At 49.7% G+C, this 24,689-nt stretch overlaps 1 protein-coding gene across 3 annotated transcripts in view; it reads right to left on the bottom strand.

The window, feature by feature from the left end:
- Positions 1–23,101, bottom strand: part of BOC (BOC cell adhesion associated, oncogene regulated) — a 37,539-nt gene extending 14,438 nt beyond the window's left edge. For 2 of the 3 annotated variants that reach the window (XM_068974518.1, XM_068974526.1), the window contains exons 1-6: positions 23,005–23,101; positions 22,061–22,339; positions 4,174–4,320; positions 2,249–2,392; positions 685–978; positions 55–327 (exon numbers count right to left, since the gene is read on the bottom strand). In XM_068974518.1, coding sequence (XP_068830619.1) covers positions 55–327; positions 685–978; positions 2,249–2,392; positions 4,174–4,320; positions 22,061–22,339; positions 23,005–23,101 — 1,234 coding nt within the window. The remainder of the gene's footprint in view (positions 1–54; positions 328–684; positions 979–2,248; positions 2,393–4,173; positions 4,321–22,060; positions 22,340–23,004) is intronic. The other variant, XM_068974533.1, reaches the window with a different exon arrangement.
- Positions 23,102–24,689: the final 1,588 nt, after the last annotated feature.

Raw genomic sequence — 24,689 nt, 5'->3', positions numbered from 1 at the left:
ATTTAAGTTCTGTAAATGTTCAGCTGGTGTCCCAGTCCCTTGGATTGCACTCACCTGGCCTGGTGGTCTTCAGCTGGACCACAGCGTGGGCACTCCCAACTTCATTCTCCGCCATGCACTGGTAGACACCTTCATCCTCGGGCCCCATGCTGACCACCCGCAGGGCCCGACGGGACAGTCGGAGGCGCTGGCTGGAGGTGAGGGGCACAGCGTTCCTCAGCCACAGTACGGAAGGTGGGGGGTTCCCACGCACCTCACAGGTGAGCTTGGCGCTCTGGCCCCAAGGGATGACCAGCTGGGACAGCTCCATGGTGACCTCGGGGGGTTCTGCCAAGAAACCAGAGCAGAGGTAAGGAAGGCAGAGTCCTTCAACCCAGGCGCAGACAGGCTAGGGAGGGGACCGCTGTGGGGAAAGCGTCGCTCCTTCCCCATGACACTCGTAGAGGAGAGGAAAGGCCCCACATCTCCTCCATCAGAGTCACAGCTGGGAAGGACTGCCAGCCCTTACATCCTGGTCTCTGGGAGCCAAGGCCTCTTATGCTCTCAGTTCTTCCCCACTCACTCACTCGGCGTGTGATCTCTCAAAAGGCATGTAACCCTGTCTGAACCTTGCTTATGAGCTTCTAGCAAGGCTATGCAGATAAGAGATGGCCAAGGAGGAGGAGGTCTGCAGGAGGCACTCACCGAACACCTGGACGTTGTAGAGGATGACTGCGGCCCCAGGCTCCCCAACCCCGTTGTCGGCCATGCAGCGGTAGGTCCCCGAGTCTTCCTCGCTGGTGGTATCGATGAGGAGGTTGCTCAACAGGAAGCGTGTCTTGTTGTAGCTGGCAACACTGGAGCCATCCTTGGCCCATGTAACCCTTGGGGGTGGGATCCCGCTGGCCACACACTCCAGGATGAGACTCTGGCCTTTGGTGACAACAATGGTCTGGGCCTCTGGTGGGTAGATGATGCGGGCAGCCTCGGCAGTGGAGCCTGGAGGGGCGAAGAGAGAAAGGACCGTGTGTGGGACCAGGATGGGGTGCAGAGGATCCCCCCCACCCTGCTTCAGGTAGCCCAACCCCAGGACGCAGCCTGGAGGGTTGGAACTGGAATCAAACAGCCTGGTGGGGAGCATCCTGCTGGGCTGAGTGGGACAGATCTTTAAAGCTATGGTTTGTGCGTGTGCTAAGTTGCTTTAGTTGTGTCCGACTCTTTGCAACCCTATGGACTACAGCCCGCCAGGCTCCTCATTCCATGGGATTCTCCAGGCAAGAATACTCAAGTGGTTTATCATGCTCTCCTCCAGGGGATCTTCCTGACCCAGGGATGAAACCTGCATCTCTTATGTCTCCTACACTGGCAGACAGGTTCTTTACCACTAGTGCCACCTGGGAAACACTTTCTGGTTTAAAGATACGCATTTTTCATATCCAAAAGTTGATCAAGTATTTCATCAGGTGCTCAGCTGAGGAGGCAGAGAGCTTTTTTTAATGTGAGGTAGAAACTGCACAGAACTGATGGAGAGGAGTGCTGCTCTCCTACACGGGACCTTCCTCAGAACCCCACAAGAAGCACACTGTGTGTGATATTTCTTTACGCACCAACCAAGGGCAGCTTCAGTGTTTGTTAAGATCTGAAACTTACACAGCTGGGAGTCCCTCTTGAAGAAAAACACAGTATTACAGATACAAAACTGGCTGAGCAAGGACCCATTGAAGCTTTGCTTCATTAGCCTCATGAATCTGCCACTGGTGCCAATTCTAAACTCTAACTCCACATAAGATGTCACTCTACTGAATACACGGGAACCTGAAAAAGAGCCTGCCGCACAGGACTCGCTCAGCCAAGGCAGCTGCTGTTCTCACAAAAATGGAGAGTGACGTGGGCCTCCAGGGACTGTCCCGAGAGAGATGCTGGACGCTTCTGCAGTGCAGACAGAAGAATGCAAAGCACGCCCGGTGGCCTCACACAGGCACAAATGCTCCTGTCATTTGTCCTGCCCCAGAACACACATCCCAACCCGTCCCCCTCCTCTAAAAGTACCACAGCGGAGGAAAGCTCTCAAAAGGCAGGAGTCAGACGACGTCCCTCACAGGGCGCTGACACGACCAGTGAGCTTGGCCACCCCCGGCCCCTTGACAAGCCCGAGGGCCACGTGCAGAGAGAGGCTGGCTAAAGGAGGGACCTCCCACCGCCGCTGAATCCCGAGTCCCAGGTGTCCCACCAGCCGCTCCCGCCCCCATCCGCGAGACCCGCCTCTTACGGCGCACGCGCAGCCGGTCGCTGGAGCCTGCGGTCTTCACTTCCTGCGTCACCGGGTTGTAGGCGGCGCACTTGTACATCCCCTCGTCCTCCTGGCTGGCGTTCACGATCTGGAGGTTCCCCGACGGCATGATCAGGTAGTTGTCTGAGGAGAGGACAGGGCAGGGGCGTAGGGGGGCAGGGGGTGAGTGTGGGCCCAGAACAGTGCACCCAGCAGCCCCCGCAAAGGTTCGGGCAGGTAGGGCAGAAGCCAGGAGCTGACCCGCGTCCCAACAAGTCCAAACTGAAGCCGCTACTCTCCCCATGAAACCTCACACCAAGTGGTACAGAAGTGCCAGGAGTGCCACTACACAGCCAGCTAACAAACTGGCTGGCTGACACCCCACCACCACCCTGAGTTTGTACACAGGCCTGTGGAGGAGCATTTCTTATTTTCAAGGGTGCTCAAGAAGCACGGAAAGGAAGCAGGATTGGGGATCTGCCAAACACTAACTGTGTGATCTTGGGCAGGTTAATTAGCCTCTCAGATCCTGTTTCTTCACTCGTAAGATGGCATGATGTATGCTGCCTCCGAGACTCTTGTTAGGACCGAGAGGCCGTGCTGCGTACACGGGAGATGAGCTGATCACTCCTCCAAGCCACCAGGAAGGAGGGAATTGCCTTCAGAATTTCCCATCAGCCTTTGTCATGGTCACAACTCTGAGCCACCTCACTGCTGAACTTCTACAGCCAAGGAGGAATATTTTAATCCCCAACCTTAGCCCTCTCCATGAATACGATGGAAGCCCTTCCCTCGGCATCACTGGCCTGCTAGGCTCTCTGCTTTTGCATCAATGTGTCACAGGGGTGGGGTCCCAGGACTGAGTTCAGCTTCTGTCCACAGGGGACAGATTCATAGTATCTGCACACCTGGCAACTAGGATAGTGTTTGACTTCCTGACAGGCAAAGCACTGGTCATCAGCTCTGAGTTTTCTGGTGGCCTGCCCTTGGCCATCTGGATGTCCCTGCAATCTGGCTTGTTGAGTCTGGTGCCTGCCTATCACTGGGCTGCCCCAGGTGTGAGCTGCTTAAGTAAATGCCAAATAGGAAGGACAAAGCCCTTGATTCTTGTGGGATGGGCAGGCCTCCTCCAGGCGCCACTGCCAGGGACAGTAGACATTCATACTCTAATCTCTGGTTATTTCTGAGTGGCAGGATTAGACTTTTGATCTTTTGAAAAATACTTTTTTTAAATTTTCTATAGTAAACATATAACCATAAAGTTTCATAACCAGAAAGTTAACAAAAATATTTTAAAATCTCTAGGACATTTTAAAAGGTATACATTTTGAGGTGTAGGGTCCAGCCACAGGGTCTACTTGGCCTTAAGTGCAGGTCATCTGTGGGAGGAAGTGCCCTGTGGGCACTCTGCGGATGAACACTCAGTCTCCCCTGGACCAGCTGTCATGCCCACCGTGGCCTGAGCAGGAAGCTGTGATGGCTGCAACACCAGGAAGACAGGGAGAGGGAAAACCTCAGACTCCTCTAGAGAGACTGCTCTACTGTGCAGGGAAGAGCCCCACCTCCCACTAGGGAGCCCACAGCTCTAGGAACATCTGGCTCATCAGGCAGCCTTCCAGTGCGCGCCTGGTGGCAGGAAGATGGCGTGGGGAGGGACTGGAACTCCGAGCTGAGAGCTCTGATCCAGTGGCAACAGCTCAGCAACATCTGGCAGGGCCTCAAAGGATGAGGAGATTCCTTGTGATAGATTCAGGGGACCTCCACCCTGAGGCCCTTCAGTATCCCGTAGAGCTGCATATTAGGGTTGCAGATGGCTGAGCAGCATGGGGAAGGTGCTGTGGGGCATTGACAGGGTTTGGGAGGCACTGTAGAGGCACCAACTTCCCTCCTGGCCCCGACCTCCAGGCTCCTGCTTGTTTACTCACCTCGGGAGGCCTCCAGCCACTCCTGTTTGACACTGTACCGGACCTGGGCTTTTGGATGGCTCTCAGGAAGGTGGCAGGCGATGACTGCTGTGTTCCCCTCATCGACTTCAATCACGTGCTGCACATCTAACTTGAAGTCCTGGAGATCTGTGGAGAGAAGAGAAGGGGCTGGTTGGGCCTAGATGGAAGAGAGAGGTGAACAGTGCACTGTATCAGGCTGGGCTTATGCCTCAGTGTCTTTAGTCACAGTCGACAGCTGCAAGAACCTCACATGCTGAGGGGTCCTCTGGGGGTGCTCTGAGTCCTTCCTCCAGCCTTTTGTGGTCTAGAGTTGACAGGAGGGAATGTGTGGCTCACAGCACTGCATGTGAGTACAACTGGGTGTATATAAGCTGCTGGTGGGTGAGTGTAGAGAATTCCATCAAGTGGTGCCTGTGACACAGACCAGCCTCTTCTCTTATATTGACCTAAGGCAGCAAGGGGCCTAGGCCCATTGGCCCCACTGAACCTGGCTAGAAATGGGTCATGGTCAAGGCACAGATGTCCTGGCATAGCTCATGAAGACTGAAAGGAACAATGACAGAGAATGCTTATGTCTTTTTTCCAGTTCAGTCAAGAATAGCCTAATCAGACATCCACATCAAAAAGTGAAAGGCCTGAGATTCTGCTTGATGGCCAATCATAGTTACAATCAGAAGGCTGATTCCTGCTATGCATAGCTTTGTGGTCCTCCCCTAGTATCCTTGGGGATTGGTTCCAGGTGCCCCAGTGGCTACTAAAATGGAGATACTCAAATCCCTTATATAAAATTGTGTTGTACGGTGCTTATAGTCGGTCTGCGTGACCTCGGGTTTCCCATCTGCAGAAACGAAGAGCCAGCAGTATGTCATGTCAGCTAATTCGGTCTCTGGGCTGGGGATGGAGATTGTGGATACCCAAAGGGTTTTCTAAGGCAAAGAGGAATGTCTCCAGTGGGGTTTAATGGCAGTGGAATGCGGGGGAACCGAGGTCCTGACACCAGGCTGCAGTCTCTTCTAACTTGCCTTGGTGGCAGGAAGATGGGATTTAAACTGGATTGGATGGAGATCCATCTGGAACAAAAGCAGGATATTTCCCAAACAATCCAACAGCCCACACAACAAAACTCTCTTTGTTTGAAGCCAAATCACTGATGTTGCTGAACAGAATGGGCTATTTGTGCAACAAAACCACATGCCAAATTCAGTTTTCAGGACTGTAGCTGAATTTAATTTAAGAGAGGAAATAAAACTAATAGAGAATAAGATAAGAGAGATGAAAATATTTACCCAGACACTCTCTCCACAAAGGTGCTTAGAAAGCCCTGGAGGCACCTTCTCTGAGTGCTGACCACACCACATTCTACTCAGCTCCTGAGAACTGATACCATCACAGTGTAACTGCAGTTCACAGCAAGACTCCACCTGCCTTTGTGGTTCGTTCCCAGACAAGGCAACAGCAGCAGTTGGGAGTCAGGTTTCTCACAGAAGACATGAAATAACTACCAAAAACAAACTACTGTCACCAAGGAAAGCCCTGTGATCACAGCAGTCAGTGAGGTCATGAGGTTTCCCACTTAACGCAACTTTCTAGAAGCTCTCAGTCAAGTCGAGCCAGAGCAGCACAGGAAAGCCCTTTTATTTCTATGAAAGGATCATTGTCCCTTTGATTCCAGTATTCAACTGTGAACTTTTTAGGGTCAGGGACCAAGTGTTGTTATCTTGTCCTCTGGCCTAAGTAGATGCTCAGTGAACGCTAGATGACCAAATCAATGATTATCTTGGAGCTGTGCCCCTGCAGTCAGGTACAAGATGCCCATGCATGTTATTTGTGAACTCAGATTTTGTAGTTGAGCTGGGTTGACATTGTGAGCTCAAGGGCTTAGCACAACAAATTTTCCATCAGCTTTTTATCCAAGAGTGGCCAATCTTTATCTAAATGTGGATATTTTGAAAATGGAATGTTTCTTGAGTGTTTACTTCCAGGGTCACAGGAAAGAGGTAAAACAGGTCTAATATATGTGAAATAAGAAATACATGTTGTTAGGATAAATGGCAGCATAGAAGACCTTGAGCTCACCTCCTCCCATGAAAATACCAAAACCACACCTAACTGCTGAACAACCATTAATAAAAAAGTCTGGAACCTACCAAAAAAGATATTCTACATCCAAACACAAAGAAACCACTACAAGATGGTAGGAGGGGCACACTTAAGATATAATTGAATCCCATATCCCCAAGGTGGGCAACCCACAAACTGGAGAATTATTATGTCAAAGAAATTCTCCTATCGGAGTGAGAGTAGAGAGTAGAGGCAGGCTCCCCAGCTTGGGAGGTCTGGTATGATGAGCAGGAGCCCCCAGAGCATTTGGCCTTGAAGGCCACTGGGGCTTAATCGCAGGAGTGCCACAGGACTGGGGGAAACCGAGATCCATTCATGGAGGGTGCATACAAGGTCTCATGCACACCAGAACCCAGGGCAAATGTAGTGACTTCATAGGCACCTGGCCCAAATCTACCTGCTGGTCTTAGACGGTCTTCCAGGGAGGCAGGGGATGGCTGTGGCTCTCTCTTAGGACATAAAAGCTGGTGGCAAACATATCCAGGAGTACTCACCTGAAGGCTGACATCTTGTTGGGATATTAAACCTGGGACCTGACCCCACCCAACACTGTAGGCTCCAGTCCTGGGTCACCTCACACCCAACAACCAACAGGCAGGCAGCCTAAAAACTTCTGAGAGGCTTCCCTGGTGGTCCAATGGTTAAGAATCCACCTTGCAATGCAAGGGACACAGGTTGGATCCCTGGCTGGGGAATTAAGATCCCACATGCTTCAGAGCAACTACTGAGCCTGTGCCGCACAGAGTCTGTGCACTGTGTGGTCCCATATGACTCAACGAAGATCCTAGGCACTGCAACTAAGACCTGATGCAGCCAAATAAATAAATATTTGAAAATAAAGACTTCCTGAGCACACACCACCTTTAAATATGGTCCTGACCCCCAGAGGGCCAAGACCCAATTCCACCCACCAGTAGACAGGCACCAGCCCCTCCCACCAGGAAGCCTGCAGAAGCCTCTAGCCCAGAGTCAAACACTGGGAGGGCAGACACCAGAAAAGCAAGAAAAATACAATCACACAGCTTGTGGAACTGAGTCTGCAGACACAGGTCAGAACCTCCCCTGGGACCTGCTGGTCCCTGGCCACAGGGTGACAAGAGGGGAGTGTAGGGCTGAGATACACAGGAATCCCCTATAGAGGGCCACTTCTCCAAGGTTGAGAGACATAACCTTCCACATACATACAAATACACCCAGGAGTCCCCTACAGAGGGCCAATTACCCAAGGCTGAAAAACATAACCAATCTTCCACATACATACAAACACAGGAATCCCCTACAGAGAGCCAATTCTCCAAGGCTGAGAGACATAACTAACCTTCCACATACATACAAATACAGATACAAAATGCCATGACAGGAATATGTTCCAGAGAAGAAACAAGACAAAACCCAAGAACAAATGAGGGACGTGGAGACAAGCAGTCTACCAAAAAAGAGTTCAGAGCAATGACTCTAAAGATGATCCAAGAACTTGAGAAAAGAATGGATGAGAAGCCACAAGATGCTTTTCAACAAAGAAAGTATAAAGCACAACCAGAGTTGAAGAATACAATAACTGAAATGAAAATAACCCTAGAAAAAATACATGCGGTTCGCCAAGTAGTGGGGTAAAAATGATGACAGAACGCGTGGTTCATCTCTGTAGCCCCATTTCACTTTCCAGGCTGAACACAAGTGGTTCCTGTGGGTCAAGGTGAGATTTCTCATGGATTCCTTCCTTTGGGTGGGTGTGGAGCCTTCTGGGTTTTTAAGGAATCATCTCATCATTATTTAATTTTGTGTTGGTGATGGTGGTTTAGTCTCTTAATTTGTGTCCGACTCTTGTGACCCCATGGACTGTAGCCTGCTAGGCTCATCTGTCTGTGGGATTCTCCATGGACAGAATATTGGAGTGGGTTGCCATTTCCTTCTCCAAGGGATCTTCCCAACCCAGGAATTGAACTTGAGTCCCCTGCATTGCAGGCAGATTCTTTACCAACTGAGCTATGAGGGAACCTGAGGGAAGCTAAATTGGTGATGTCCAACCCTAACTAAATTGCAAATTCCTAGTGGGCAAATTATCAATTTTCACTCTGTGCCCCAGCCCCAAGCCCCACTGCACAGTCTTCAGGAGGCACCACGTTCATTGAGTTCTTGTTGAATGAAGAGTTTGGAAGACGGTGCTCAAGGCCAGCTTTGTCAGCATGCAACCTGTGCAGCTGTGCCAGGCCCCTCACTTGGAAGAGGACAACGCTTGGTTTAATGCTCTTCTATCACTGCCTTGAAATTTTAAATAACATTTGACCAAGGGACCTCATATTTTCACATTGCACTGGGCCCCCCAAAATCCATAGCCCAGCCCTGGCTGAACCTCTCAGCCAAGAGAGCGGATGCATTTTCTCTCAGCGAGGAGGATGGTGGACTGTGGGAAAGGGTGGACAGCCTGTGCTCAGGGAGTTCTAGCTGGATGTTACTACCTGCTTTTCATAAGCAAAGTACCTCAGCAATGCAAAAGCCTTAATCCTCAGCACAGGTACCTGCCAAGTCAGGAGACTCCCCACAGAGAGAGCTGTGAGCATTGTGAGCCCAGGGGCATCTGGAAAATTCCTCAGTCACTGAGAAGCATGTCTCTTGCATGGTCTAATAAATCTAAAACTACTCCACCAAGAGTTTTTGAGTTTTTGTTTCACCCTCTCCTTTACTTCATTCCAAGAAAATCCGCCTCAAGCAAGAATATACTTAAGCCTAACAAAGCATTTTGCAAGAAAGATGTGAGTAACTGAAAGGAGTCTGGCATCAGAATGCCATTTCCAGCTTAGCCCTGGGCTCCTGCCCTCTGTAACTGAGAACTTATCTGTGCACAGAGCACACTCTCCTCCATGTACACACCTCACTGACTCAAGACTGGAAAATGCTACACACCCCTAAGCCCCTCTGGGGGCCTTCTGCACACTCTGAGGATTCACTGCTGGGTTGGAAACAGTGGGCTGTGCAGTGAGGGAGGCACAAGCTGGGCACTGGTCAGCCGGGCAGCCCTTCTGTTCTGATGCCAACATATGCACAACAGCCCAGGCAGGCAGGACCCAGGACACCCCAGCTAGGTTTCTAGCTCCCCACAAGGGCCGACTGGCAGGTGAGCCTACTGGCTTCAAAACAAGCAAGCAGCAGTTGGGTCCCCGGCCCTGTCCTCCCCCCACCCCACACCCTGAGCTTAAGCTTTAGCTGTTGCTTCACTAGACAAATGCTCCCAATTTGGCTGGTGGAGCAAAAGTTGAATTTCACTAAGGGATCAAAGGCAGAGTAATGAAGTGATGAGCGATCTGAAACTCAGAGCACCCCCTTTTCTAGTACTTTTTGGGCAGGGAGGAGGCCAGGGAGGGGCAGAGGCTTCATGATCAATAACAGCTTAATCAGCCACCAGATGAGAGGCAGATGCAGAGATCTAGTTGGCTGCATATGAAGGAAACCAGCCTGTTCCCAGGCCCCTTTGTCTGCAAAGCTGGTTTCCTGGCGAGTCCCTGCGCTGCTCAGAGCACTTCCCTGGGAATAAGGGGCAGGCCCTTCAGTTACAAATAGGGTTAGCAGGCCTCCAGCCTCATTGCAGAATGATGGATCAGGTTTCATGGGGGAAATGGTTTGACAGGACACCTGCCCTTGCCTGTTGGCTGGTGTGTTTGAGAAATCCATTAGAGGAATGTTTTTGCAGCTTTAATCCTCTTACCTTCCCTCAGACCCTTCTTTTGCATCCTCTCTGTGTATTCTTCCAGCTATTTTATTAACTTGTCTGCACTAATCAAATGCCGTGAGGCCCACTCTTGTCCCTCAGCTCTCAACAGGTCAGAAGCCCTGGTCTTTGGGGCCATCTCTTGAGTTTACAGACCTTCTTTATTAGTCCCAGAACTTTTTGCTTTCTGAGAAAGTCCTAGTATCTTAGGCTCCATATAGAACCCTGCCCAGCTCCCTGCCTTCTAAGCACTCAATTTCTTAATGGAACATTTATCTTCTGATAAGTCACTTCCAGAGGAGCTTTGATACACAGGTGACAGGGATCTGTTCGGATACAATCATGGAATGTGCTCTGACATTTCTCTTCACATTCCCAGGGTACATCAGGCTCCTACCTTCTTGCCCGTGGGGAGAAAAGAAGGAAAATAAAAACTTTTAGAGGCATGTGAGTGTGGCTGTCACCTGTGAGTGTGTCAGGATCATTGGTGAAACTACAAATCGACAAGTTTTATCTTGAGCCCCTTTTGACTTACTTTCTCTCTTTCCACCTTCTAGCTTTGATCTTTCCTTTATGAATAAAAGGTTGAGTAGATCTATGAATTATATCACAATATTTCGTGTTTGTTTCTACATTCTCTTAATACAGAATTGTTAAATCTTCATTATAGGCCCATCCTTCAGTTCTTATATACTTTCCATGCCCCATTACATGGTGCCTTGTGCCTCCACAAAATGCCCCCATGTAATCAATAAACCTAACCTTTACATTCAAGGGGTTTCCTCATTTGATGCTCTTCTCCCTGAGTCCTCCCTTGAAAGTGAAAGTCATTCAGTCATGTCTGACTCTTTGTGACACCATGGGCTACACAGTCCATGGAATTCTCCAGGCCAGAATACTAGAATACTGGAGTGGGCAGCCGTTCCCTTCTCCAGGCGCTCTATCTGACCCAGGAATCAAACCAGGGTCTCCTGAATTGCAGGCAGATTCTTTACCAGCCGAGCTACCAGGGAGGCATCCTCCCTTAGGGTGCAAATTAAAAGTGCAAAGAAAGAAGTCAGGTAAGACAGCACCTTCAGATAGAGGCTTCCTAGAGTTACCAACACCCCCGTCTCCATCAGCTCAGCTGAACGATCACAAACATTCTGGCTTTTAATCCATCCAGGTATTTCTTGTGTCTGGTCAGTCTTGCCCTTCCCTCCTGCCTGTTCTCAGGGCTCACAGGACAAGCCTGCACTCATCTGCTGAGGCTTGGATGCGATCCACCAATTGCGGGGGCACCACATTGGGCTCACTTGGCAGTGCTTCCAGGGCGGCTGGGCAGCCTCGTGGCCATCAGCAACTTTGGGCTGACTGATCGCTCCATCTCCCAGCTGTCCTGCTTCCAGGGCTCAACTCGTCCCTGTACTGGCTTCCTGCCTACAGGCACTATTACAAAGTGTAGAAAGATTTCACCTAATGGAGTACCCCAGTGACACACTGACCCTGTGGCCTGGCCCTGAGCCCTTTGAAAGGTGGCAAAGGTACAAGGTGAGTAAAATTAAGAGTGCACGACTCGCTGCTCTACGGATGGACTTGGAGGCGGTGTCTGAGCAGGGGAAGGGTCCCACACCTGCCTCCCTGGGTGGGCTCTTTGCCCTGAACTACTTCACGGATGGGAAGAGAATCACAACATAACTCTTGGTCTCCAAGTCACCTGAGGAGCCATGGCTTGGCATGACCCCCAGATCAAGCCTCTGAAAGAAAATTCTCTACAAGTGGAAAGTCATGGTGATGGACCGCAGAAGTGGAGTGGGGGCTGGAGCCTGATGGTGCTGCCTTTAGAGATGGAACTGCCTGCTCTTGATAAGTGAATAGGGTTGACTGCGGGATGGGCAGGCCTCTGAGGCACGCATTCTGTGGAGTGAGTAAGCCTATCACCAGTCCGTAGCCCTGGCACACAGGCCACTGAAGTCAGACCCAACGGGAGCCCACAAAGCTGAGCAAAATCAGCATATTCTGTAGTCGGCATCTGGCACAATACCATCCCTCCAGACATCACTATTCATTCACTCAGCCAGGCTGAAGTTGTAGAAGATACCAAGAAGATCAAGACATAGTTCCTAACCATGGGGGGCTTTAATCGAAAAGACAGTTAAAGCAACACATAGGCTGGCTCTAACAATTTGCCAGAGTAGTGTCCCTAAGCGTAATCCCTGCCACCTTCACCAGTGCGCGAGCCTAGATTAGGTTACCTCGATCTCCAGGCAATTTAGAAGGGGGGCTGGTGGAGTGAGCACTTCTCCTTTTGCAGGCTGGAAGAATGGGCAAATACATTTACTCTCTTTAGGATTTTTTTTTTCTGCCTGTTCAATTGCATGAATAATTTCGGCTCCAAAGCACTCTCCTGACAGCCATGGAAATGTGACATGAAATTTCGTAAACACACTTTCTGATGAAAGTAAAGCATGCTCTCTTTTACTTAAATAAAAACAGTTCCTATGAGGGTTAAAAAAAACAAAAACAAAAACAAAAAAAACACCTTTGCAGATGCCAAGCACATTAGTTGTTAAATCGTGTGTTTCTTTCTTTTGAATTAAGGTGGGGTGTGCACCTAGATTTGAGTAGCAGGAAAAAGCTCTGGGTGGAGAAGAGATGAAAGAGCCACAGGGAAGAGGGCAGAAGATCAAAGTCAAGAGTGGAGGTGGGCACAACAGGAGACAGGGCATAAAAAGAGGAGTGTGACAGGAAGGAGAAGGAAAATAGAAAGAACCTAGTTTGCAGTGTCATTAAATGATTTGCAGTAAACTGGCCTAATGCTTCAGGAATTTCTTGGCTTGAACCAATTAAAAAATATTAACAAAAAAGACATACAAGAACGAGAAATGCTATTAATCCTTGAAAATAAGGATGGGAGCCGTTTCTCCACTGAGTCTGGCAACCAGATGAACAGAGACGTCTGTAGACCATCCCGTTTATCTGACTCCAGAGCTGCTGTGAGGTAGGGCTGGCTAGCAGAACTAGGGAGTTTCTTTTGGATTGCATGAAAGAATAAAATGGTTTGAAAAAATACACTGGGGAGAGAGAGAAGAAGGAAAAAAAAGATTTACTTGCCAGCAACCCACATCACACATATTTCTCTGATCAACCAAATATAAACTAGAAACTTAGCAATGGGAAAATTAATGTGAACCCCGGTGGTCTGGGCTCATCAGAGCCAGAACTGGTTCCTGGCACAGTGTTTGGCAGGCTGGCGGCCTGTACAGGAAGAAAGAGGAGAGAAGACCGAAGCCAAGGCGTTCAGAGGAACAATGGACGTGAGCCCTTCAGTGTGTCCCTGAAAAAACAGAATTCCAGGTGGAAGAGGTAGGGGCAGTGTCTTAAGGCCAGGGGAGTTCCCGCTGCCCCCACCCTCCACACACACTTGGGAACTGTGTAGTCCTAAAAGCAGTGGTGATGACCCATGCCATCTGCCCACTCTCTCTGACAGGGTCCTGGGAGGTTCCTGGTAGGACTGCAGCCACAGTCACTGGCGTCTGCCTTCAAAGGTTGCAGAATTTCCACCAACACCTTAATTTCTTTTATGCTTTATGCTTCTGACATCCATCAGTTTTTCTAAACCCTTCCTAAATCTATTTGTATCTTCAGCTTGTTTACATCCCAAGTGTTGCTTCGTCCTTTCTTATTTACTTCCTCGAAACTTCTACTATACCACAGTCTGGGTGAAGAAATCTTTGTCTGCCTTCTGCATGCTCGTTTTGATCTAGACTTCAACATATCTTATCTGGGAGCCTGCCTCTCCCTAGACATTCACTGAAGGCCAAGCATGTGCCGCGGTGTGGTGATCACAGAGGTGAAGGGCAAAGAGACGGTGGCTGGAGAGGCCTAGAGAAGTGAACACAGGATGGCAGGGGGCTCAGAAGAGGAGACCCCACTCTAGACCTGGGGAGTCAAAGGGGGGTCAAGAAAAAATTCCTAGAGGAGAAGATAGTTAAAGGTTCATCACCAAGAAGGAATTAATTAACCCAAGGTGAAGTGAAGTCGCTCAGTTGTGTCTGACTCTTTGTGACCCCATGGACTGTAGCCTACCAGGCTCCTCCATCCAGGCAAGAGTACTGGAGTGGGGTGCCATTGCCTTCTCCAGGAGATCGTCCCGACCCAGGGACTGAACCCGGGTCTCCTGCATTTAGGCAGACGCTTTACTGTCTGAGCCACCAGGGCTCCCCTTGTGGCTCAGCGGGTAAAGGATCCACCTGCAATGCGGGAGACGTGGGTTGGGAAGATCCCCTGGAGAAGCGAAAGGCTACCCACTCCAGTATTCTGGCCTGGAGAATTCCATGGACCATATAGTCCATGGGGTCACAAAGAGTCAGACACAACTGAGCGACTTGCACTTATTAACCCAAGGGAAGTGGGAATTTTCTGGGAAAAGGAACGGAAAGGAGGTTGTTACAGGCAGCTAGAGCACCCAGGGCAAGTGAGAGACGAGCCAAGGAAATGGCAGCTTTGCTGGGTCTGGAGGAGGAGGCAGGGCTGAGAGGGGTGCTGAAGTGTCATGCCTGAGTCTTACTCTATGATTCCTTCCAATGTTTTTAAGTAGAAAAGGAGTACCATCACTAAAAATTAAGCACAGTTTTCCCTACAGAAAAACAACACGCTGTTTCTACCTCAGTAAGTGTTTCCCCCTTTGGCTTACCACTTTCTTCCTCAGTGTTAAGTGACAGTGCTTTATTTAAACATTTTGTCCCATTTGCAAGACAGACTCACTGTTCTATAGTTCCTGGGACTATTAGTAGATCAGAGTGGAAATCCCTAAACTCTTACACACATACACACAAAAAAAGGGGAGCAAAGGAACTCATTTTCTCTCTTGATTTGTTTTCATTTTAAAGGAACCATCATACATCATGTTCTTTAAAGAGTTCCAGGGATTTCAAGCAAACTGATCAATGCTTCCCTCATCTTCCTGTGCAAAAGGCTTCTCCAAGTCTGTTCTGGCTCATTGAATCTATAGTTGTACCTGCTTAACTCACTGTGTGGTCCTTCCCTTTTCTCTTAGCTGAGAAAATGGACGTAGGATTTTATTAAAGCCTGCAGCTGAGTGTGCCAAGGATAGGTTGAGGAGAGGAATGGGGAATTCTAAGCATGTCCTTGGTAGAAGATGCACCATGGAATTTTTGAGTCTGTGTGTGTGTGTGGTAAATATTGACTGTTGCTAAATAGAGAACTAGAACCCTGGCTGTGTGGGGCAGAAAGTTGCTGCCATGATGCCCTGAGCTTACACCACACATTTGCCTGAGCGCTTGTCCCAGACCAATGGGACTAGTATTGCCCATGCCCTTTGAAGATGAATACCAGAGGAGATTCCTGTGAGGTGTGAATTTCTGCCTGTACTAGTAGAAAGCAGAGAAGAGTTACCGTGACTTTGGCCTAAAGCTGTAAGCTATTCCTAAAAAGGGTACTCAAGTTGCTCAATACCTTTTTAGGTACTCAAGTTGCTCAATACCTTTGGCATTTTAAGCTATCTTTCAGTGGGTCACAAGAGTTGGACATGACTGAAGCGACTTAGCAGTCAGTATCTTTCATTCTTGTCCAGCTGGCAAAGTAAAGCACACAGCATGTATGGGCATAAAACAGCTGTGTTTCAAGCTCGAGTTAGTTTTCCTTTTCCAACTACACTCCCATGTAGAGCTGTCTAGAGCTCCCCCAGCAAAGGAGGCAGACTCAAGCTCAGTCTGGCAGGTAGCTTCAGACCCAGCTTTCAGCTGCAGACCCCTTCCTCTCCTAGGGAAATACAGCCACCAGGTGACTGTCTCTTGTTACCCCATCCTGATTTCAGAATCTGACCACACTGACTGAAGTATCTGCACCGTCCCAGAAACAGCACTGGGCTTAGGTCTAAGTGCACAGTGTAGAGAGCTGAACTTAGCTGAAGGCCTGAGAAAGATGAGAGGACTCAAAACCCTGGAGATAAAGGTTGTCCCACACACATTCTTCAAGGCTCAACCTTGAGTCTTCCTCAGTTCCCTGAAATGGAAATGAATCACTCTTCCCCTGAATTCCCATTAAGATCTGTTTATGTCTCTCAGGCAACTCATGGCTCTGACTGACTTGTTTTATGGCTAACAGAAACTGCAGTCCATCTTCTCCATCAGACTGAGAGATCCTCAACAGCCCAGAGCAGGTCTTACTGCACTGTTGTAAATTCTAAACACTCCCCAGTTCTCAGGACACCAACCTGCAAAACATCAAGCTATTGAACTCAGGGCTAGAGAATGTTTGGTTTCCTGGTTCCCTAGTGGATTGCATGAATCTCCAGCCTGCTGGCTCGCCCGATGATTTTGGACTTTCCAGCCTCCATAATCATGTGAGCCAATCCTTTGAAATAAATCTTTTTCTTTCTTTTTTCCTTTCTCTATTTCTCTCTCTCCCCATACATGTGAGTGTGCATATAATTATATATATGTTCTCCATAAAATTACACATACGCTTAGTCACTCAGTCATGTCCGACTCTTTGTGACCTCATAGACTGTAGCCTGCCAGGTTCCTCTGTCCATGGGGATTCTCCAGGCAAGAATACTGGAGTGGGTTGCCATTCCCTTCTTCAGTGGATCTTCCCAACCTGGGGATGGAACCCAGGTCTCCTACACTGCAGGCAGATTCTTTACTGTCTGAGCCACAAGGAAAGCCTTAAAATTACATAAGTGTGTCTATATGTGTGTATGTGTGTGTGTGTGTGTGTGTGTGTGTGTGTGTATAGTGATTGATTCTGCTTCTCTAGAGAACCCTGACTAAAAACAAGGATGAAGGAAGCTAGAAATGTTTTAACAAAATGTCGACAACTGGCCTTAGTGGCCTGTTCTAATTCAGGGTCACAGCATAGAAGACCTTAAGGAAGTGTTTGATGGGACTCAGAGTTTAGGGAGCTGAGAAAGAAGAGACATGGCTTCTGTTCGTGGAACTTAACCACACCAAGGGCCAGGGTTGGCCCAGCCTGCCAGTGCTGTCTGGTCGCAATAACTCGCATCAGTGAACCAACAAAGGCATAAATGGACACCTCTTTGGGCTACAGTGACAATATCCATGCAGCAACCCTGTGGGCTGCTCTCAAAGTGGCAGGGAGGTGGCAATCCGCGCTGGAGAACATGTGAGGAGAGGGAGCTACAAAATTCACAGGAAACGGGTTTGTCCTCTGCCCCTGATTAGCCAGTCCTCTCTCTCGGCTCTGGCTAAGATGGAAGCTTTGGCCCCCTGGACTGTGTCATTTTAAGCCCTGCTCCCAGAACGGAGCTGAGCAGCACAGAGAACGTGCCCCAGAGCCTCCTCCAAGAGGAGGCTCCACAAATATGTGTTGACCACATGGGTGAGTGAATAAAGCCTGCTTCAAGATAGTACTATCATATATTCTCTCGTTTGAGTCTCTAAAAAACAAAACCATAAGGCAGATGATGTAATCAGTACTGAGCTCATTTCACAGTTGTGACCATCTGAGAGATGAAGGGATTTGTCCAAAGCTACATGAACTCTTCAGTGGCAGAGTTAAAACTTAAAAGATCCTGGGTTTAAGTTTCATGTTTTTTCCATTACACCAGTTTGGCTCTTCATTTCACTCCTGGGTTAAATTATGGTAACAAAGGGCCCCTGTCTCCTTCTGACCTTTCCTCAAAGGCACAGAGTCACGGAGACAGCTGCCGAAGGGGAACTCCTACCTCTTCGTTGTTGCCTCTGATCTCTGATAAGAAAGATCACTCTCTGACTGGCCCTAGGGCTTAAAGACCTTAAGGAGGGGTTATGGATCCGCTCACAACTAAACCAGCACCAGCTTAAGACTTCACATTAGCCAGTGTAAAGTCATAGAGCCAATTATGTATCTTCCCAGATAGAGAACATCCACTCAGTTACTGCCTGTTTCCAAGTACCAGTAGGATCTGGGGATGATAGGATAGCTGGAAGAATTAATTTAAAAGATAGGGAAAAAGATAAAAAATGAAAGTAGGAGCTTATCTGAATGGTAGATAACTGCAGTAAGGGACAGAAGACAGCTTTCCCATGGCATGCGGCTCTGAACTGGTCATGATTACTTGCCATGCTGTGTGGAGAATGATGCTAAGGCCATCTCGGGCAGGGGCCAGAACAAGGAATGAGGTGTCCGTGGGCGACGTCTGCTTTTGGTTCAAGTGCACAGAGTGGGAGCCTCAGAGCCATGTGGAATGGTTGGCCTCTGGGTGTCAAGCTTGTGAAAAGACAGGCAAGAAGAAGAAAGGAGATCAAAGTAAAAACATTTCAAAGGAATTAGACAAGATGGTCTGAAGTGAAGCATTAGCAACAAGAGAGATTCACCACAAGGAAAGCTTAAGTGAAACAAGAAAAAAAACTTCTCCATAGAGGAGAGCAGGAAGGACAGCAGGTCTCCACGTGGGCAGGACCACTCAGAGGAGAGGGTGGGTGCACACAACCGAGGCTTCATGTGGTTCCATTTTACCTGATACCACCAGGCAGGGGTGGAGTTCAAGTGAACCCCCTGGCATCAGAGAGAAAGTGGTCTGGACCAGGAAAGCTCTGTTGGCAGCCTCCTCCACATCCCTGGATCCCCATCCCTGGCCCCCATCACAGGAAGCCCCCAGTGATCTCTAGGAGTTCACTAAGACACAGGAGGCAGAGTCCTGCCAGGGAGGTCAAACAGCACGTGCTCTGTCTGAGGACAAGTGTTTGAATGCACACAGGAGAGGCCGGAGGAGAGGAGGAGAAGGAAGCTTGAAACACCAACTGCGGGTGTGCATGCGTGCGTGTGTGCACGCCAGCATGCTGCTGCCCAGCCTCGCCTCTGAATGCAGACCGTGCCTCCTGTAATCCCTTCTCCAGCTCAGCCTCCCTCGCACACCAGCCAACTGGCAAAACACAGCCCCCATTCTGCTCAGGAATGTGCTTTCGGAAACTTAATCTAGCTGCTGAGTCTGGGCCAAATCCCCCATGGCATTAACCCAAAGACAGCACCCCTTTCTCCCACCTTCCCGTCACCCCGTCACTGCCTCCTCCAAGTCTGGGAGGCTGTAGTTCCAGTCCACCAACTCCCTCTGTCCCAGGACACAGACCCTGCAGGCCTGCTCTCCATTTCCAGCACTTCTCCATCCATCTTCTGGTCAGGCCCAAACATTTCCCTCTGATTCATGTCTAAGTGACACGCCAATAGCTCTTGGCTTTCAAACAAGACTCGCCTCGGCTTCTGCACAAGCCCCCTCTTCTCTCACTGTGCCTCCTTGGGTTGCAACCAAACCCTTCCCTTTGTCCTCACTGCCAACTGCAGATCCCTTCAAGCACCAGAGAAAGAGGGGCCAGGAATTTTTTAAAAATAAAGGCTATAAATTGTCTCTCCTCACACAGATTCACCTTGAAGTAGAAGGAGTGCTCCAAAATAAATCTTCTCCTCTCCAGCTCTCCCTTCCTCCAAACAGTGAAAGGTGCAGCCTAGCTCCTGAGTGGGCTAAGTTACAGAGTCTCCTGGATCTTCACAGAGAAGGGCTGACTATCTGCAGGGCAGCAAACCTCCTAGAGGAGCAGTGGGCCCCTTCAAAGGCACAAACGTTGCTAAAAAGCACCTCTTCTTTGTAAAGATGAACAACTGGCAGGGACTTGCTTGCTCAGTACTAGAAGGGTGCAGTACCTTAGAGTGGAGTCACTCTGGGATGTCCCAGGGCCGTGCACAACTATGCTTCTGCTCTGGTGGGTGACAGAAGACAGGTGAACTAGGAGCCTGCTGGCGAGGTGGTTACACAGAACATACATGCAAAAAACACAAAGTGTTCACTTGAGATTAGTGCACTTTGTGTACTTTACTGGATGCACTTTATACTGAACAAAAAATGCAAATATGGTCATACGGCCAATGGAAAATGCTTGTCCTACAATGTCAAAGGGGAGAGACTAAAGATAGTAACCATCTTCAGTGCTGTAAAAATACGGGTACAGATGAAGGCTAGAAGGGTATACTTTAAAATGACGATGGTGGCTCTGCGAGGATGGTGAGGAGACATTTTCTGTATATTATAAACTTTCTATGTGTTATTTTAATTATCATTAAAAAAATATACAAGAGCAGTATGATGGTAAGAAGCACAGCTCTGACCTCAGCCCCTCTTGCTATGACAAGATGATCCCTCCCCACCTTCTCACCTGAGTGAAGCACCCTCCCCTAGTCCACCAGCACAGCTGGGGGCCCAGGGCCTGCCTCCCTCACTGAACCCTGACTGTAACCCGAACTCTAAGCCTGCTCTCTAGAGGTGTGGCACTGAGGGTCCGTGCTCTCTAGAGGTGTGGCACTGAGGGTCCATGAGTACTGCTGCAGCCACTAAGGAAAAGTGGCTCCCACTGTGCGTGGGGCTCTTAAGATGCAGCACCCCCCAGCCTTGCCCGCAGGAGGGTAGCTGGGGACCCCCTGCCTTCCTCCCCACCGCCTCTGAGCAGAGGGCAGGGCTGCTAGTCTGCTTCCCAAGGAAACAGGCACACTGTGGCAGCCTCTGTCTTATCTGTTCTCCCACAGACTGAAGGCCAGAGGCATCTGGAAGCCAGAGGCAACGAAGGGTCTTTCTTCCCCCTGCTTTTCTACTTTGCCAGCTCTCACCACTCTCCTCCCAGGACTCACGCCTCACACTTCAGGGAGCCCAGCTGACTTTCAGGAGCATTTTATAAGTTTCCTGCCTCTGGTATGACCCGTAACATAAGGACCCCAGCCTCCAAGAACTACAACGTCAACGAGGGAGACGATGATGGTGATATGAAGGCAGGGTGTCCGGGACAAGGGGCACTGCTGAGGGGACATGAGGGGACAGGAGACCTCGAAGAGTAAGTCCAAACACCATTAAACTCTCAACAAGGTTCCCTGTTCCCTACACTTCAGCCAGCAGAGAAAGTGAAAGTGTTGGTCATTCAGTCGTTTCCGACTCTTTGTGACCCCATGGATTGTAGCCCCCCAGGCTCCTCTGTCCATGGGATTCTCCAGGCAATAATACTGGAGTGGGTGGCCATTTCCTTCTCCAGAGGATCTTCCTGACCCAGGGATCTAACCGGGGTCTCCAGCATTCAGGCAGACTCTTTACCGACTGGGCCAGCAGGGAAGGGGAAGTAATTCTTAATACTGTTGGCCCTTCAACAGCAAGGGTTTGAACTGCTTGGGTCCACTTGGCCATGGGTCTCTTGCCATAATAAATGCTACAGTACCACATGACCAGAGGTTGGTTGGACCTCAGATGCAGAGGACCCCTTATGAGTTATATGTAGAATCTCAACTGTCTAAAGGGTCAGCAACCCTAACCCTGCATTGTTCAAGGGCTAAATGTTTCCTGGCCATAGACTCAGCATATAAGAACAGGTGCTGGGGCTGCTCTGTAGCCTTCGGGAGTTCTAATCAGCCAAGTCTCATTTCCCATGGCAAATCAGGTAATGTGTGCACTAAGCTTGGACACAACAGTATATCCAAGTGGTAATTAAATGTAAGAGTAGTAAGCAGACTTCTCCTGGCATCCTCTCTGGATGAACTGTCTCCTCATCTCTTCCTCTCTCCCTCTTTATCACACAGTTGCCTTTTCATTGTGTTCTAGTTTCTACTCCAGGCATTTGGAATAGGCCTGCCCCTCAGAGATGCAGGAGGCCAAGAGGAAATGCGCCGTATCTGTTCAGACCATGCGTAGCCCTCTACACGCTCTGACTGCAACTGCTGTGAGGATGGAGTGGGTGGGGGTGGGGCGGGCAGCAAAGAGCTGGCACCACCCCCTCTAAGACCACAGAGTGACCAGGTAGAAAGGCATGGCATGGCCCAGCTCTGGGGCCCACAGAAACAGGTCAACCATGTCAAGCCCCCTTCAGGACAGACACTCACTCTTGGTAAGGCCCCTACCCAGAGAGCACAAAGGTCTCCCAGACACTGGAGATTACTGGGCGGCCACCACTGTCTGATGAGAAAGGTCAGCTGGTAAGGCCCCTTTTATGATAAGGTAACAGGGGGGTGTTGACTGGGACGGGGAGCAGAGAAAGAGCAGGCGGTGGGCGGAGGAGCACGACTCACTGGCTAGTGTCACGGTGGCTGGCACGCTGGCCACGGCCCCTGCAGGCATCCGGGCCACACACTGGTACCGGCCCACGGTGTGGTTGTTGAGGGCAGTGACGACGAGGGTCCCGCGGGTGATGAGGATGCCCAGGGTGTCGTCCGAGCCGTTCAGCTCCCTCCCATTCAGGCGCCAGGTGGTGTTCATCCAGGGGGGCTCCACCACGCAGCCCAGGATCACGGTTCCTCCAAGCTTCTGGACAGTGGAAGAAGGCTGGACAGTGACCTGAGGAACCTCATCTGGAGGAAGAACAGGGATGCAGCAATGAACTGACACCCCCCCCAAAGAAACCGACAGCACGATGTGCTCAGAAGCACAGCTCCCAGGCAGCCTTTCAGAGCTGAGCCATCCAGAGAGGGGTTGATCCTTCTCTGAAGAAACTCTGCTGGCCTTAGGTCCAGTCCCCAACCTGGCCTGGTTCCCAGAAGGTAGACTGGAGTGGCAGGATGGTGGGACGCCAAGAGCTCAAGCTTTGAACTTGAATAAGACCTGCATCTGGATCCCAGTGCCACCGCTTCTGAGCCAGGTGACTTTAGCCTTTTGGAGTCTCAGTTTCTCATCTGTAAAATGGGACTAATACTATTGCTGGGAAGCTTACACACAATGCATATAAACTGCCTGCTGTAACCTCATATAATAAGTGCTCAATAAAGGCAGTTCAGTGATTACTGTTATTCCTCCCTAGCATATGTTTGAAATGATTAAAACAGCAAAGTCACAACCAATATGATGTAATTGAGCTCATTTCTCATCTCATAGTATTGAACATGTCCCTGAAGGTCAGTGGGAAGAAATCCAGGAAGAAGAAGGCCTTTTTAGAGGGTCCTTGCCAAATGATTCTCTCTGACACTGGGGGCAAAGTGCTCCTCCCAGGGGCCTCAGAGAAATCAAGGAAAACACTCACTCAGGTCCGCGAAGCAGCCCGCCGCAGCCAAGAGGAGGCAGGCGAGTGTGACCTCGGGCTGCTTCCTTCTCTGCATCGTCATCATCCCACGAGGCATGTTGCATCACAAGGGGTCCAAAGCCAACGTTCCAGAAGCCACCAGAGTCACTCAAAGAGGTACCACAATCCCCTGCCACGCTCTGCTGTGAGAAAGAGAGAGAGAAAGGGCCTCGGTGAGAATGCCTGGGACACCCCCATGGTGGTGACATCCAAAGTGTGGACCTGGCTGGACTGCTGGAAGACCAAGGAACACAACATGACATTTCTTGTCTAAAATAAGCTGCTTCTAAGTTGCTCCTCTGAGCTGGAAGGTGATGTCATGGTAAGAATGCCAGAGCCGTGCCCAGGGTACCCACAGCCAGAAGGACAGGAGAGCCCAGCAGATGGAGAGGCTGAGACCTGCAGCCATGTCCCAGGCTCGGGACACTGAATGTTTAGCAACGATGCTGGAAAGGAGGCAGATATTTTCACCATGTTCTTGCAGGAGCCCAGCTGTCCATGGCCATGTGGCACGCCATGCCACTAATACGGACCACTGTGCATAGCACTGTCACAGGTATAATGAATGAACCCCGCATCCCTCATTTAGGTGATATTACTATCACCCCCAGGTGGTGCAGTGGTAAAGAATCCGCCTGCCGACGCCTTCCCTAATCTGGGAAGATCCCCTGGAGAAGGAAGTGACAACCCATTCCAATATTCTCACCTGGAAAATCCCATGGACAGAAGTAACTGGTGGCTACAGTCCATGGGACTGCAGAGTCAGACATGACTGAGCGACTGATATGACTACTAGGACTAACAAGTAACATCCCTAAAGTCTCCAAGGCTCATGAAAGGTCTATTTCAACTCACACCAGTTCGTCACCCACAGCTCTGTTAACATTCTTTGATTCCTGGAACCAACCAACCCTCCTCATCTTGTCTGTAACCTCTGCACCCCCCCCCCACACACACAGACACACACACACACACACAAATCACGTATCAGCCAAGGCCCCTGTTCCTCTCTCTGCCCCTGGCGCTGCAGTTCTAGTGTTCTCCATCTCTACAAAGTCTGTACTGCTGACACTCTGCCGCACCTCCACCCAGAACATGTCTCTGGGGTCCAGACTGCACTGCTCCTCCAGCCACTGGATGACAGATCTCAGCTATCAGCCACTCTCTTCTTGACTGCTGAAAATTGTAATTCCTCCTCTTCTACAATATTATTTTTCATGCCTTGTTTAGGCTACGGTGTTTAAAGGATTCATCAAATCATAGAGAGGCAAATGTATGCACACTTCTGTCAGCCTAAACCACGATCTTGCGTCTGTGCTTTTCACTGCTCTAGAAAGAACATGAGACCAACGTGGAAGGTGTGCCAACCTCCTATCAGGCAGGAAGACTTCAGAGTTTCAGGTCCCCGAAGGCAGTGTCACAATGACCTGGGCAGTGGATGCATCTTCCTGAATCATGCACACGTGGCAGTTTTCATAATTATTCCCAGGAAGGTGACTTAGATTCAAAGTGCTAACTCTTTTGGACCAGTTATCTAACCAGCAACTCTTTCCAAAACTTACAGTCAACCGTGAAAACTCAGAGGGGGGTTAAGCTGCCCAACTGAGAGCTGTGTTAGCTCTGGAGTTCTGGCTACCTGCATGGGC

Source organism: Capricornis sumatraensis, chromosome 1 (assembly GCF_032405125.1).
Source record: "Capricornis sumatraensis isolate serow.1 chromosome 1, serow.2, whole genome shotgun sequence".
NCBI classification, from domain to species: Eukaryota; Metazoa; Chordata; class Mammalia; order Artiodactyla; family Bovidae; genus Capricornis; species Capricornis sumatraensis.
This window is presented reverse-complemented; position numbering and strand designations above follow the sequence as displayed.